We start from the raw sequence: 13225 nt of genomic DNA, 5'->3' as shown, positions 1-13225 counted from the left end.
GGGAGGCACTGGGTGGTGGAGGTCAGTACCGAGAGCAAGGCTGACACTGACGCTCCTGGATCATTACGCTGGGCTCCGGAGGTGGGGAGAGTGGGCCCCGTGGAACATGCTGGCCACCGAGGAAAGGAGACGTCAACCCTCCGAACGGCCGCAATAACCCCCCGCGGCCCCCCCCCGTCCACCTGTAATTGCCCCCTGGAAACATGAACTCAGGTGCCTCTCAAGCTGGCCCCAGGCCTACACACCGTGTCACAGTATACTCGTGGAACTAATCCTGATGAGGCCTTCGCTCCTCTCCATTTCTCAGTGAACCAAATTTTAAAATGGGCTGAAACGAAAAGGCAGGTAAGAAAATCTGTGTCACATCGAGCTCCCGGTACCCTCAGCAAGACCGCTGGACCAGCAACCTGTTAGCTACCTCTGCCGAGAACTCCGATTCTGTGCTCGTCTGAAATACTCTATCATGTTGAATTAACTAATTAATAATTGTCGGTGGCTGATAAGTGCTTAAGTTCATTATGATGTCCCCTCTTTTCAAACCAGAAGGTACTGATAGCTCTAATCAATGGAACGGGAACCCGAGTTAAAAGTTATCTTTCCACAGAGAACAACAAACAAAAATCCTGTATTGATTAAGTTATTAATGGTCCTCTCCCGCTAGCGATATTGGTTCCTTCTGTTTACTTTCATACAGATTAGGACCATGAAGGACATTATCTTCAAAGTCAATGTTTATGCACCTGGACCACTGGGAAAGATGGAAGAACAAATGTATGTTTATCTAAGTGCTCCTGCCCTTCAACACACACATCCAAAAACTGAAAAAGAAGCGGTCTATTAGGAGACTAATAAAAGCCACCACCCCATGCCAAGGGCTCCAGGGGGAGTGTCGGACAGATTCGACAACGCTGGAGACTAATCAGAGGAGGATTCTCGCATTTGCCAAACAGACCACAGTTGCCAGGCAGTTCAGGAAAGGTTTCCAGAGGACTCTACCAACCATCTCCTAGCCCGGAGAAGCAAGGGCCGCTGGCAGGCAGGAGAAGCCCAGCGCACGCGGTGCGGGCACATTTCCACAACCGAGCCTGCCGGGGGGAGGGGGTGAGAGCTGAGGTGCTGCATCTGTGTGCGGAGCAAAGAGGAACTCAGGGGCCAGCCACACAAGCCGCCTGCAGAGCTCCAGCAGCCAGCGGAAGTACAAACATCCACACTCCTGCTAGGGCGACACCTAGTGGAAACAGGGAAACTCAAGGCGAATCCCTTTCCCCCAGTAAGACCCCTTCTGCCCGGGGCAGAGGATTCAGTAGCACCCACTGGAAGGCACCCAGAGACCCAATGTCCCAGGGGGGCTGTGCTTCACTCCTTCTTCCCCTACATCCAGCCAGCGGACTGCAAAACAAAAACAGCCGCCACCATTACAAGCCATCAAATGTCTAGCCTTCTAGTTCAAGTGCTAAGGTGGCCGTTTAAACACTTCTCGCTTGAGAAAAAAGGAGTCAAAGGAGGATTTCTCCAATCTTCCTGGGCAGCTAGCGCTGGTCCCACACAAAGACAAATAAGATGCAGGAAAACCCATCATGATCCTTGGGCAACAATCAAAGGGCAGAACAACCCAGAGGAAAGGAACAAAAGAAGCGTAGGATAGCTAATTACACTCTGGAAACAGAATGATTTCAGAAACCACAAAAACTGTAGACAACACAGATCAGCCTTCCAAGAAATGAAACAAGGAGTCAAAGAGGACAACATAATGAAAGAAAAATGCTGGCAGAGCTAAGAAAAGAAGCAGATCAAAAATAAAACTGTAACTGAAGTGAAACTCACAGTGCGAGCATCTAGGCCTACCATCCACACTGCAGAAGGCTGAGTTAGTGAAACAGGAGGATCGGACCTGAGGGGGTGAAAATTCACAGCATCAGGAAAGACAAGGGACGAAAGCACTAAAAGGAAAGATCATGCGAAAGACGGATTACACAGAAAAGGCCAAGAGACAACTGTCGATTCTGACACAGACTCGAATGAAGTCATGAATTTCAAGGATAAACAAGAAACCCCGAGTACCCCGTACGAACAAGTAGGTCGTCTACAAAAGGTGCAGAACAACCTGTCTGGACTCCGGCCTCTCAGCACCGCCAGACACTGGAAGACAATAAAGTGATGCATCCAAAGCATCAAGGATGGAAGGATGTGATCTGAGAATCTGACAGGCAGCCAAGTTACTGTTTGTAAGGAATGGCAACAGAAGTGTATTTGTAAATATGCAAGGAAATCCAACTGGAGCTGTACTCCAGGCCACCAAAGGATAGAAGCAAGTATCGAACGTGGAGTCTTTGTATGAAAGGGCTGGCAGTGAACACGGAGTTAAATGAAACATAGAATTAAGTCTAAATAACTCCAGTAATTACCTACAGCTATACCCTCTAAGTTGCCTGTCTTTCTAGGTAAGAGCTGCCAAATCCATTCGATTATCTCCTCCAACTAACTACCCCAAAATGAAAACACACAAAAGAAAACCTCTCCTGAATGCAATTCTCTTGCACTATAGACACATTTTGGTTTGTATCTTACCTTTGAGGGTTAAGGCATTCAAGAAATTCCTCAAAAGAGATAATGCTGGTTACCTGGTGCATCGCTGAGAGCACGGGCCTAGAAACTACTCTCTCTGGTTCCTCCCTTCACTTCGGCAGACCAATGAACTGCTTGAGAACACTTAGGAGGAACAGAGTAACACCTGCATGGTCCACCTCACGGCACTCGAAGGATCAAAATGGGATGCTTAATGTGAAGGTTCTTTGGCGTCTATAAGCAAGGCTATAAAATTGTCTCACTTGACTGGATGGAAAGAACCCACTATATTGAAGAGCCAAAATCAGACACCCAGAGACAAAAAACAAACAAACAGACGGCTCTCCTGTGGATCCATCCCTACTTCTTTCCTTTCATTTCTCTATGCTTTAGTCATTTCTCAGCACTATAAAAAGGAGATTCAATATTTCCACAGTTCCTGACCTGAAATGTTTCACATTTGGAAACAAAAATAGCTTAAGAACGTAGAAAGTTGTTGCCCACCACCCAAAGTAAATGTCAATTTTCATTTATTGGTTCAACTAATATTTATTAAGCCTTTACTATGTCCCAAGAACCATGCCAAAGAGTAGATGTCCCCCAATACTAAAAATTGAGTTAATGAGAGGGAAACACAGAAGAAATGGGAGAACTAATTGAAGTCAGCTAGAAAAGGGTCAATGTCTATTTATTTTACAACCTCTAGGTAGCAATTTGACCATTTGCTTCGACAAACCCAACAAACAGCCAGAAAGATGCACCTGGGTTCAGAGAACCATGTACAAGAAGCACAAAGGAATGCCTGAGCCACTAAGCTGTGAGCATGTAAGATGTTCCCGTAGCTCTTCTTATGGTTGCTGTGGGAGCAAAGTTCAACTCTTGATGCAGAAAGCAAAAGGGAGAGCCAAGACTACTGGGGTCAGATGGATAGGAGTGATCCAGAAAGTCCATTAGTAAAAGGACTACCAAAGAAGTCATTAAGACACTGAAAGAAATCTTTACTTTTAAAGAAGACCTGTAAAGGGAAGAATGTGATAGGATTTTTCTACACCCTATTTTCCTTCTTCAACACTTACATGGCGCTTGTGGTGAGGACCTAATAATCTCAACCACATAGTAACACATTGCCAGAATGAGGCAGGAGGGGACCGGTCCTGAACCTGTGGCTTCCTTCCTCCCACGGTATTTTATACTTTCAGTATAAAGGCGGGGCACTTGGGTGGCTCAGGGTTGAGCGTCTGCCTTTGGCTCAGGATGTGATCCCAGGGTCCTGGGATCAAGTCCCACATTGGGCTCCCCCCACAGGGAGCCTGCTTCTCCCTTGGCCTGTCTCTGCCTCTCTGTGTCTCTCATGAATATATAAATTCTTAAAAAAAAAAGAAAGTATAAAGGTATATGGTTAGAAATGGAGGCCTAGTAAGATAATGATACACTCTCTAACGTAGGTAAGAAAGCCAGGGACTTCAAATGGAAAGGGTCATTAGTTTTACATGAGGAAGCAATCATATGCAACAGCCCCATTCTTGAGAATGGGCCTCAGGCCTCATGCCCGCAGGCTTCCATGTGGACCATCCCATCACCCCTCTCTCAGAAGTCCATCAATCTTTCTCTTCTCTGATGGATTATACAAATTCTCTGATAAGCTCCTTCTAAGGATGGAAGAGATGAGACCTTTCTAAAGATCAGGGGAACTACCACGAGCTCAGGTAACATAACGAAATGAAACAAAATCAGGCTCAGCAGAACGAGGAGAAACAGCTGCCCCCCCGCCACCTGCCCCCGCAAGCTGGTCAGAGAACAACTCTTCCTGGAGATCCCCACGGAGTCCACGACAAGGGCAACCGCACTGCTGCCACCATGGCCCTGAAGCGGTGGGGGCGGGGGGACACTCTACAAGCCACAAATTTCCCACCAGTGAACTCAATACTTAAAAATTGGATGGAAGCATTCATATGGGCATCAAAAGAAGGCAGAAGCCAAAGTAGATGATATGAAAAATTACAGTGAAGAGAAACACATTCTGTGGAGCAACAGAAACTGCCTTTAATCTGGATTCTTGGAAGGTTTCCACTGCTGAGGGTAAGCACAACCCCGCTTTTCTCTTTCCTCACCCCGAGTCCTCCACCCAGGCCAGTTTTCAGCAGCAAAGTAAAGGAATCTAAGAATCAAATAGACAATTCTAAAACTGGCCAAAATTCACGAAAATGACAATTATGAAGACCTAGGGCATTTTTCAAAATAAACCAGAAAGACTTCTTCCCTTCAGCAGCAGATCTGACAACCAGCAAAGTGCATCACCCAGGGACTTGCAATTCCTCAGAAAACTACAAAGGGATAGAATCTCGTAAGTCGACTGGCAAAATTTTTACATAGCATAAAAACTCCACTTCCCGCTTCTCACAAACTTGATCACGACCAGAAGTTTTTCACTTAAGATCTTTGAAACCAAGCAGGTAAGTGAGACATTCCAAGACAACTTTTGGAACGCTTTAATTGACAGAATGGAAGTACACAAGTGAATTTCAAAATAAAATCGATGCATCAAAGAGTAAGAGCTAATGTGAGAGTGGCCGCACTTGACTTAGACCAGATGGAAGAAGGCAGAGGTTGAAATCACAGAGGGAGGGAGGACGCATGAGAGAGGAAGGGCCACAGGACTGAATTATTGAGACACGCTCTGCCAGTGTCTTCAACATCCAGACTACCCAGGCCTTAGTCGGTGGTTTGGAAACACATGGTGTTTGGTCACAAAGAGCAGCAGTGGACACTGGCTGTATCTGGAATGCGGAAGGAGCTTAGGATCCCGGGGAGAATATAGACACTCAACTCTAGGACAATAAGGAGAGAGCTAGTAGGACACCAGAGTGCTAATGGGGCTCCGTGCTCTCTTACGACAGGCGCCAACCAAACCACAGCAACGTATATGAAACATGACTCAAGTTACTACTTTAGTGAAGATCTGGAGCAGCTACAGGAAAGTTTCCGTGGAAAAGATCCAGCTCATATAGAGAAAGTACACATTCAAGCACTGGAGTAACTATAGTGCCTTGCTCAAAGTTGGTGGAGGAAAGGAGTTCTCTCTGGTTGACTTGCAGAAGACAATCTTTCTTCACAGAGAGGACAGAAGTGTTCATTTCTCTAGAAAGTTCTATTGGTCTTGATCTTGTCCCTACAAAGAAAATAACAGGAATATCCATAGTGAGTTTGAGTACAATCTTCTCTATTTAACCAAGATTTACTCAGAGCATTTAGTTACAGTGATAATTCAAAAAGGTTTGCCTTGTCTCAGAAGTATTCTCTATGGTTACTACAGAAAAAGAATTACCATTTAATTACTTATACATACTTTTAAAAAAGATTTGAGAGAGAGAGAGCGTGCACATGAGTGTGGGGGGGGAAGGGCAGAGGGAGAGGGAGAAGCAGGCTCCCCACTGAGCAGGGAGCCTGAAGTGGGGCTCAATCCCAGGGACTTGGGGATCACGACCTGAGCCGAAGGCAGCCACTTAACCAACTGGGCCACTCAGGCGTCCCCTTATACATACTTCAAAACAGTTCATTATTCTCAGGTAAAAAGCTGATTAGAAATGAGGAATGAAAGCTAATGGATACAGGGTTTCTTTTTGAGATGGTACAAACATTCTAAAATTAGACAGTGGTGAGGGTCACACACTCTGAATACACTAAAACTGTACACTTTAAGAGGGTGAATTTTATAGGGTATGTGAATTATATCCCAATAAAGCTGTTCTTAAAAATCTGATTAGATTGTGATGAGCACCACGTGATGTGTGAAAGTGTTGAATCACTATACCATACACTTGAAATTAATATCATACAGCATGTTTTAAACGGAATTAAAATAAAAACTTTAAAAGGGATCCCTGGGTGGCTCAGCAGTTTGGCACCTGCCCCTTCGGCCCAGGGCATGGTCCTGAAGTCCCAGGATCAAGTCCTGCATCGGGCTCCCTGCCTGGAGCCTGCTTCTCCCTCTGCCTGTGTCTCTGCCTCTGTGTGTGTGTGTGTGTGTGTGTCTCTCATGAAAAAATAAAATCTTTTTAAAAAAACTTTAAAAAGCCAAAAAAAGAAAAATCTGATTAGAAAATAAATTTTTGTAGAATTTCTCATTCACCTAGTGAACTTACCATAGCTATACTTTCCCAAGATCGCCACCAATTATCCTATTTGTATATTTAACAATTTTAATCATCAGGCTAACCATTTTCCAATTTTAAATACTGCTTTCTGCTAAAACTTGTTTGTCTAATAATATATTAGAAATCAAGACTCATAATTAATTAGGTATACAACCTGCTAGAGTCTTAAAATCACATTTAAAATAAGATTCAATTAAAGCGATCTTTTACAGTCCAAACAGACCATATTATTTCTAAAGACTGCTTCTGTACTACCCAAATAACTTCCTCAATCTGAGCAATAGCTTGAATTGGTCACATTGATGCCCAACATGTTACCTGACTGACATACAGACTGAAAATGAAATCAAAGGAAATTGATCCAAATGTTTCAAGATGATTTAGCTTAATCTTGGCCAGGGATGGTATGCATATGTATGTATACACACCCATGTGTACGCTTGCACTCACGTGCACAAACCAAACTCCTCTAAATTTCATCTTTGAGATGAATGACTAGTTCAGCAATACTATAGAGAGGTCCATCATGACGTTTCCGTAGAGAAAAGAAATCAATATAGATAAGTTTTATATTATTTATCAGAAAAGACCAATGCTACTATAATGGTCAAAATGACAAAGCTATATCCACTGTATTTGCGTACAAATACTTTTCTGTTGCATTACGTTAAGAATCAAGGTTTTCAAGATCAGAAGAAATATACACAATTAAAATGTATTTGGGTGAAACACTGCAATGTTAAAATCAAACTGAAAATATCAATATTAACTTACGACTTAAAAATATATATTGTATAGTTCTGTCCAGAAAAGGGGACTAGAAAAGGTACAACGTACACTCTCAATTTCCAGATTAGGGTCTCTAGAACCTGTCAGAGGCAAGTAGGACTTCTTGAGGAAAATAGTTGATTCTAGGATGGAGGCAGGGAAGATATAAGATGTTTCTTATATTGTGCTCTGGACCATGATATCATCTTGGGCCAGAAAAAGCTTTCAAAGATCCATGGGGTTTTAGCAAAGGAACACAGAGGACCTGACTTGAAATAGTTACCAATGGCCAATGGTGTGCCAATTTAATCATCAAAATGCTGGCTGCTACATGCAGTAACATGGATGAACCTCACAGAAATCCAGACACGAAAAGAGTACATACTACATGTTCCTTTGAAGTTTAAGAAGTGCTAGAGTTAGTTTTAAGGATGGGTGACAGAGTCAGAATAATGGCTCCTTGGGGCATGGTAAAGGGAGAAGAGTCTGATTAGGAAGAGGCCTTTTCAGGTGCTGGAAATATAGATGCAAAAATGTGTCAAGCCATATACTGAATGAAGACTTTATATTCGTGTGTGGGTACGTTCTAATTGAAACCTATTGGAGGAAAGTCAAAACTATCCATAATAATGCTCAAAAAAGAGAAAGCCAGAAACTCATCTGTTACCATTTAAGGTAGATTTTAACTCAACCTCTTACCTTGAAAATTGGTCATTAAAGAGAAGATTTAAATTCTTATCCTGCCTTGTCAGGATGAACTGTACTTCAAAAGTCACCTAAATAGGAGTGCCTGGGGGGCTCAGTAGGTTAAGCATCTGACTCTTGATTTCGGCTCAGATTATGATCTCAGGGTCCTGGGATGAAGCCGCACGTCTGGCTCCTCGCTCAGTGCAGAGTTTGCTTGGGATTCTCTCTCTCTCTCTCCCCTTTCCCCACTTACACTCTCTCTAAAATAAATAACATCTTAAAAAAAAAAAGGAACCTAAATGGCCTGCATTGATGAGGAAGAGAGAGAGTGCACACATGAGTTGGGGAGGGGCAGGGAGAGAGGGAGAATCCTCGAGCAGACTCCCTGCTGCGCACAGGGCCCACCGTGGGGCTCAATCCCAGGACCCTGAGATCATTTACAGCCTTCGTTGCTTTCAGAACAACTGGGCCGCTAAGACCCTGAGATCATGACCTGAGCTGAAATCAAGAGTCCAATGCTTAACCGACTGAGCCACCCAGGCACCCCAGATTACTTTCTAGGTGAGAAGGGAAAAACAACTATACCATGGAGGGACCAGTCAACGTTTTAAACATCGCCAATCTTAACCTCACTAAAGGTGGATCAGTCAGATATCATGAGTCTCACAGTGTGATTCTGAAATAGTGCTCATGAGGTACTCTAGCAAAAAATGCTCTATGGAATCTTCAGATGAACTTGCAGTTTATAGGAAATACGGAGAGTGGTGGAAAAGCTAACTGACGTGTCAGAGAAGAAACCAAACCAATCAAGGTGGGATACTTTTGCGGGACAACTGGAATGGTCTCTCAGCAACAACAACAAAACTGTTCTAGATTAAAAGCAATTTGGAATCTACTCAAATTTGTCATACAAGTCAGGAACTAATGGATCCAGGTTAGGGCAATTCAGGGAAATTTTCAAGATGGAAATTTACTGACATGGAAAGGTAGAAAAGATTAAATGAACTAAAACCAGGTTGTAAAACAGTGTAAATAAGTAGATCTTATCCGGGGGAAAGTACATGTGTATAAAAATAGCAGAGCATCTGGAAGAACATACACTAAGTGGTAAGAGCAGTAATGTCTAGGTTGTGGGAATATAGTGGCTTCTGTTTCCTTTTTTTGCTCACTTACATTTTCTAATTCTTTATAATGCACATATACTGCCATTCTGTTAATAAAAGGTTATTTTAAATAAACAGAGTCGTTACTGTTGCTAATAGAGTTGGAGCCTAATAGTTGTGAAAAGAAAAAATAATTGGAAACCGAAGATTGTTGCTCTTATTACCATAAAGCAGTGAAACCTGTTATTTTGTGATTGCTTCGGTTTCTTCTTTTTTCATTTTTATTATGGTAAACCATACATCAAATCTGCTATCCAGTAAGATGGTTAGAAATGTTGTTTTTCAGTGTACGGTTCAGCAGCATTAAGTATATTCACAGTACTGAGTAACCACTCATCACTATCCATCTCCAGAACTTTTTCATCATCCCAACGGAAACTCTACACCCGTTAAACACTAACTCCTCATTCCCCCTGCCCTTGGCAACCACCATTTCACCTTCTGTCTCTATGAAATTGATTTTGCTAGGCACCTCACCAAGTGGAATCACATAGTACGTGTCCTTTCCCGTTGTATGGATAAACCAGTTTGTTTATCTTGACTGATAATTCTAACTCCTTTATTTTTTTTTTGGATTCAACCCCCCACAGACTTTCTCTAAACATTCTCCTGTCAATCTCTATAGGTGACGACAAATAGCAAAGTTTACTTTTGAAATAAAATCTATGGCAGTATAAACCTTGCTCACTGCTGTTAATAGCTCCACAGGGTAAGGACTCCTAGAACATCAGCACCTCTACTGGCAGGGCTACTCTGGCTATCCAGTCCTTGCTGTCCCTTCTGGCTGGAGCGAAAAAGCAGCTCCCACCTTTCTTTAGAGATCACTTTCCTTTTCCAGTGGGAAAAAAACCACAAAGACTTGGCTAAACGTATCATCTGGCTGGTACATTCTAGGGAAAAATCAGACATTTTACAGCAAAAGGCAAAGTGGAAAGTTACTGTTTCGCCTTGTATTTTGAAGCGTCCCTAGGTTCTCTGCTGGGATTGCTCCAGTCATCAGCTTCCGGTGTGGTCTTGTAATGACGCCAGGCGGACTTATTGAAAACTGGAAGTCTCTCAAATGATTCACTTGAAAGTGCCTAGGAAAAAAACAAAAATATACACCGAAGATCCATGGTGTCATTTTTCTCACATGAAATACTAACCCAAATTTGACTATTTAAAACGTTAGAAATCTTAATACATATTTTTGGAATTATATTAAAATTATATTTTCACAGTTTACTTAGACCGGCCAAGATGAAATTAAAGCTCTTTTAAAGGAATAAAAACATTCACTCAAAAAAAAAAACAAAACAAAAACATTCACTCATTAAAAACCAGTACTAAAGCACATAGAGTAACCAGAAGAAAAAGCATTTAATTCAGTTAATACTGCTTTGAGATACTCCATCATCTTGACTATATGGTCTTAGGCCAAGCACTACTGGCCAATTGCTCTGCCGGAGGGCTCATAAAGAAATAAAGCTTCATACATACTAAGTTTATAAACATAAGCCTATAAAGTGATGTCAAATATCACATCATTTAGATGCATGGGCATCTAAGATAAACACTTCAAATAACTGGCTAATAGGATACCACATCCCATACAACATGTAACATACTATGCAGCTGTTAAAAAGAATGACCAGATCTATATGAATGGCTATAGCAATATCTCCAAGATATACAGGAAAGCTTTAAAAAAAGGCAAAATGCTGAAATCATTGTGTACGGAAAAAATATTTTCCCCCGTATATTTATCAACGTACAACCAACTCCAGGAGGCTCCATGAGAAACTGGTACCACAGTAGCCTCTGGGCAAGAGAACTGGGTGACATAGAGACAGTGGTGGGAAAGGCTTAGTTTTCCCTTTTGCAGCTTCTCAATTTTGTACTACGTGCCTGTATGATCTACTCAAAAAATACTCCAAATACTCCAGAGTTTAGAAATAAATAAAAAGTCTGATGCCACCAAGGAATGAGAAAACCTGCATTATGGAAGCTTTGTTATTATTAGATCAGCCTTTTTATATCACCGTATTATGATTATTGCATTCTTGGAACTCTGGGAAAGCCAGCGAGTTTTAAAGTAAAAGGCTAAAACATTTTAGTTTATGAAAAGCTGTCTCCTTTTAGATTAGTCCTTTCAATGGTTATGGTTATGCAATTTAAAAGAAATCACAAGAAAGAATCATGGCTTTAAAAATCAGTATTTTGGTTGTTGCATCTCTGTGTTTCACAATTTGCTATATCTGAGCATAAAATCAAGGGCAGGACATACCCTGGTTTTCCCATAAAACTGAAGTAAATCTGAACTGAAGAGATGATGCAGTGCTATTCTCCATTAATTATTAGAACTTAAAGCTTTAAAAAGTAAAGATGCCTTCATATAACTAATAAGTACAGTACCTTCAAATAAATGACTGCATCAGTACCGACTCCTTCCATGGAATAGAGTTTTAGATCTCCTTGGAAATATCTAGCATACAGACGAGAAATTGGCAAGCCATATCCAAATCCAGCCTATAGAGAAAAGAAAATTAATACAGTGAGACAGGCACAAATGCTAACATGCTTGGTATGAGGACTACTCAAGAGTAAAAGAAATTCTTTCTTTCAAAAACTTATTTAGGAGGAGGGCGGGGGAGGGTGAATGGGTGACGGGCACTGATGGGGGCACTTGACGGGATGAGCACTGGATGTTATTCTGTATGTTGGTAAATTGAACACCAATAAAAAATAAATTTAATAAAAAAATAAATAAATAAAAGCTTATTTATTTTAGAGAGTGAGAGCGAGGGAGAGCACGAGTGAGAGAAGGGGAGAATCCTTGAGCAGAGACTCCCCGCTGAATGGGGAGCCCAATGCAGAGCTTAATCCTAGAACCCTAAGATCATGACCTGGGCCGAAATCAAGAGCCAGACGCTCAACCAACTGAGCCACCCAGGCACCCCAATTAAAATAACTTCTTAATTCAAGTCTAAAGGAAATAAACTATTGATCCAACCTTTACAATGATGTATATGCTCATTTATGGCAAACAATCTATTTTTGCTCTGCAAAAACACTTCTCTTATGTTTGGAAAACATTAGAAATACTCCCAAGTTTTGACTAATGCTTTTTGAGCATTTCAAAACAAATTGTTAGCATTTTTTAAAAGATTTCACTTATTTATTTGACAGAGAGAGTGTAATTACATACAGGGAGAGGGAGAGAAAGGGAGAAGCAGGCTTCCTGTGAGCAGGGAACCCGATGACGTGGGGCTTGATCCCTAGACCCTGGGATCATGATCTGAGCCAAAGGCAGGCTCTTAACCAACTGAGCCACCCAGGTGCCCCCAACTGTTAGCATTTTTTTAAAAGATTTTATTTATTTATTTGAGAGAGAGAGAGAGAGAGAGGTGCAGAGACACAGGTGAAGGGAAAAGCAGGCTCCATGCCGGGAGCCTGACGTGGGACTTGATCCCAGGTTTCCAGGATCACACACCGGGCTGAAGGCAGCACTAAACCGCTGAGCCACCCGGGCTGCCCCTACTGTTAGCACTTTTTTTTTTTTTTTTACTGTTAGCATTTTTATTTATTTATTTATTTTGTTAGCATTTTTAAAGTAAATCCCAAATCAAGTGGAATTTGAACTGGTAACAATACTATTATTAAATTTTTTAAATTTTTATTTATTTATGATAGTCACACAGAATGAGAGAGAGAGAGGCAGAGACATAGACAGAGGGAGAAGCAGGCTCCATGCATCGGGAGCCCGACGTGGGATTCGATCCCGGGTCTCCAGGATCACGCCCTGGGCCAAAGACAGGCGCTAAACCGCTGCGCCACCCAGGGATCCGAACTGGTAACAATACTAAATCACATCACTGAAGTTCCATTATCAGATTTTCTTGCCCTCTG

At 42.0% G+C, this 13225-nt stretch overlaps 1 protein-coding gene across 4 annotated transcripts in view; it reads right to left on the bottom strand.

Annotated features, from left to right (window-relative positions):
* Positions 1 to 5039: 5039 nt before the first annotated feature.
* The window catches only part of PDK3 (pyruvate dehydrogenase kinase 3), a 132195-nt gene continuing 124009 nt past the window's right edge, over positions 5040 to 13225 (bottom strand). For 3 of the 4 annotated variants that reach the window (XM_055337712.1, XM_055337710.1, XM_055337713.1), the window contains 3 exons: positions 11732 to 11845; positions 10277 to 10416; positions 5040 to 5734 (listed from right to left, as the gene is read on the bottom strand). In XM_055337712.1, coding sequence (XP_055193687.1) covers positions 5704 to 5734; positions 10277 to 10416; positions 11732 to 11845 — 285 coding nt within the window. In that variant the 3' untranslated portion in view covers positions 5040 to 5703. The remainder of the gene's footprint in view (positions 5735 to 10276; positions 10417 to 11731; positions 11846 to 13225) is intronic. The other variant, XM_055337711.1, reaches the window with a different exon arrangement.

Source organism: Nyctereutes procyonoides, unplaced genomic scaffold (assembly GCF_905146905.1).
Source record: "Nyctereutes procyonoides isolate TBG_1078 unplaced genomic scaffold, NYPRO_anot_genome, whole genome shotgun sequence".
NCBI classification, from domain to species: Eukaryota; Metazoa; Chordata; class Mammalia; order Carnivora; family Canidae; genus Nyctereutes; species Nyctereutes procyonoides.
The sequence above is the reverse complement of the archived record's forward strand: the minus strand, read 5'-3'. Positions and strand labels throughout refer to the sequence as shown.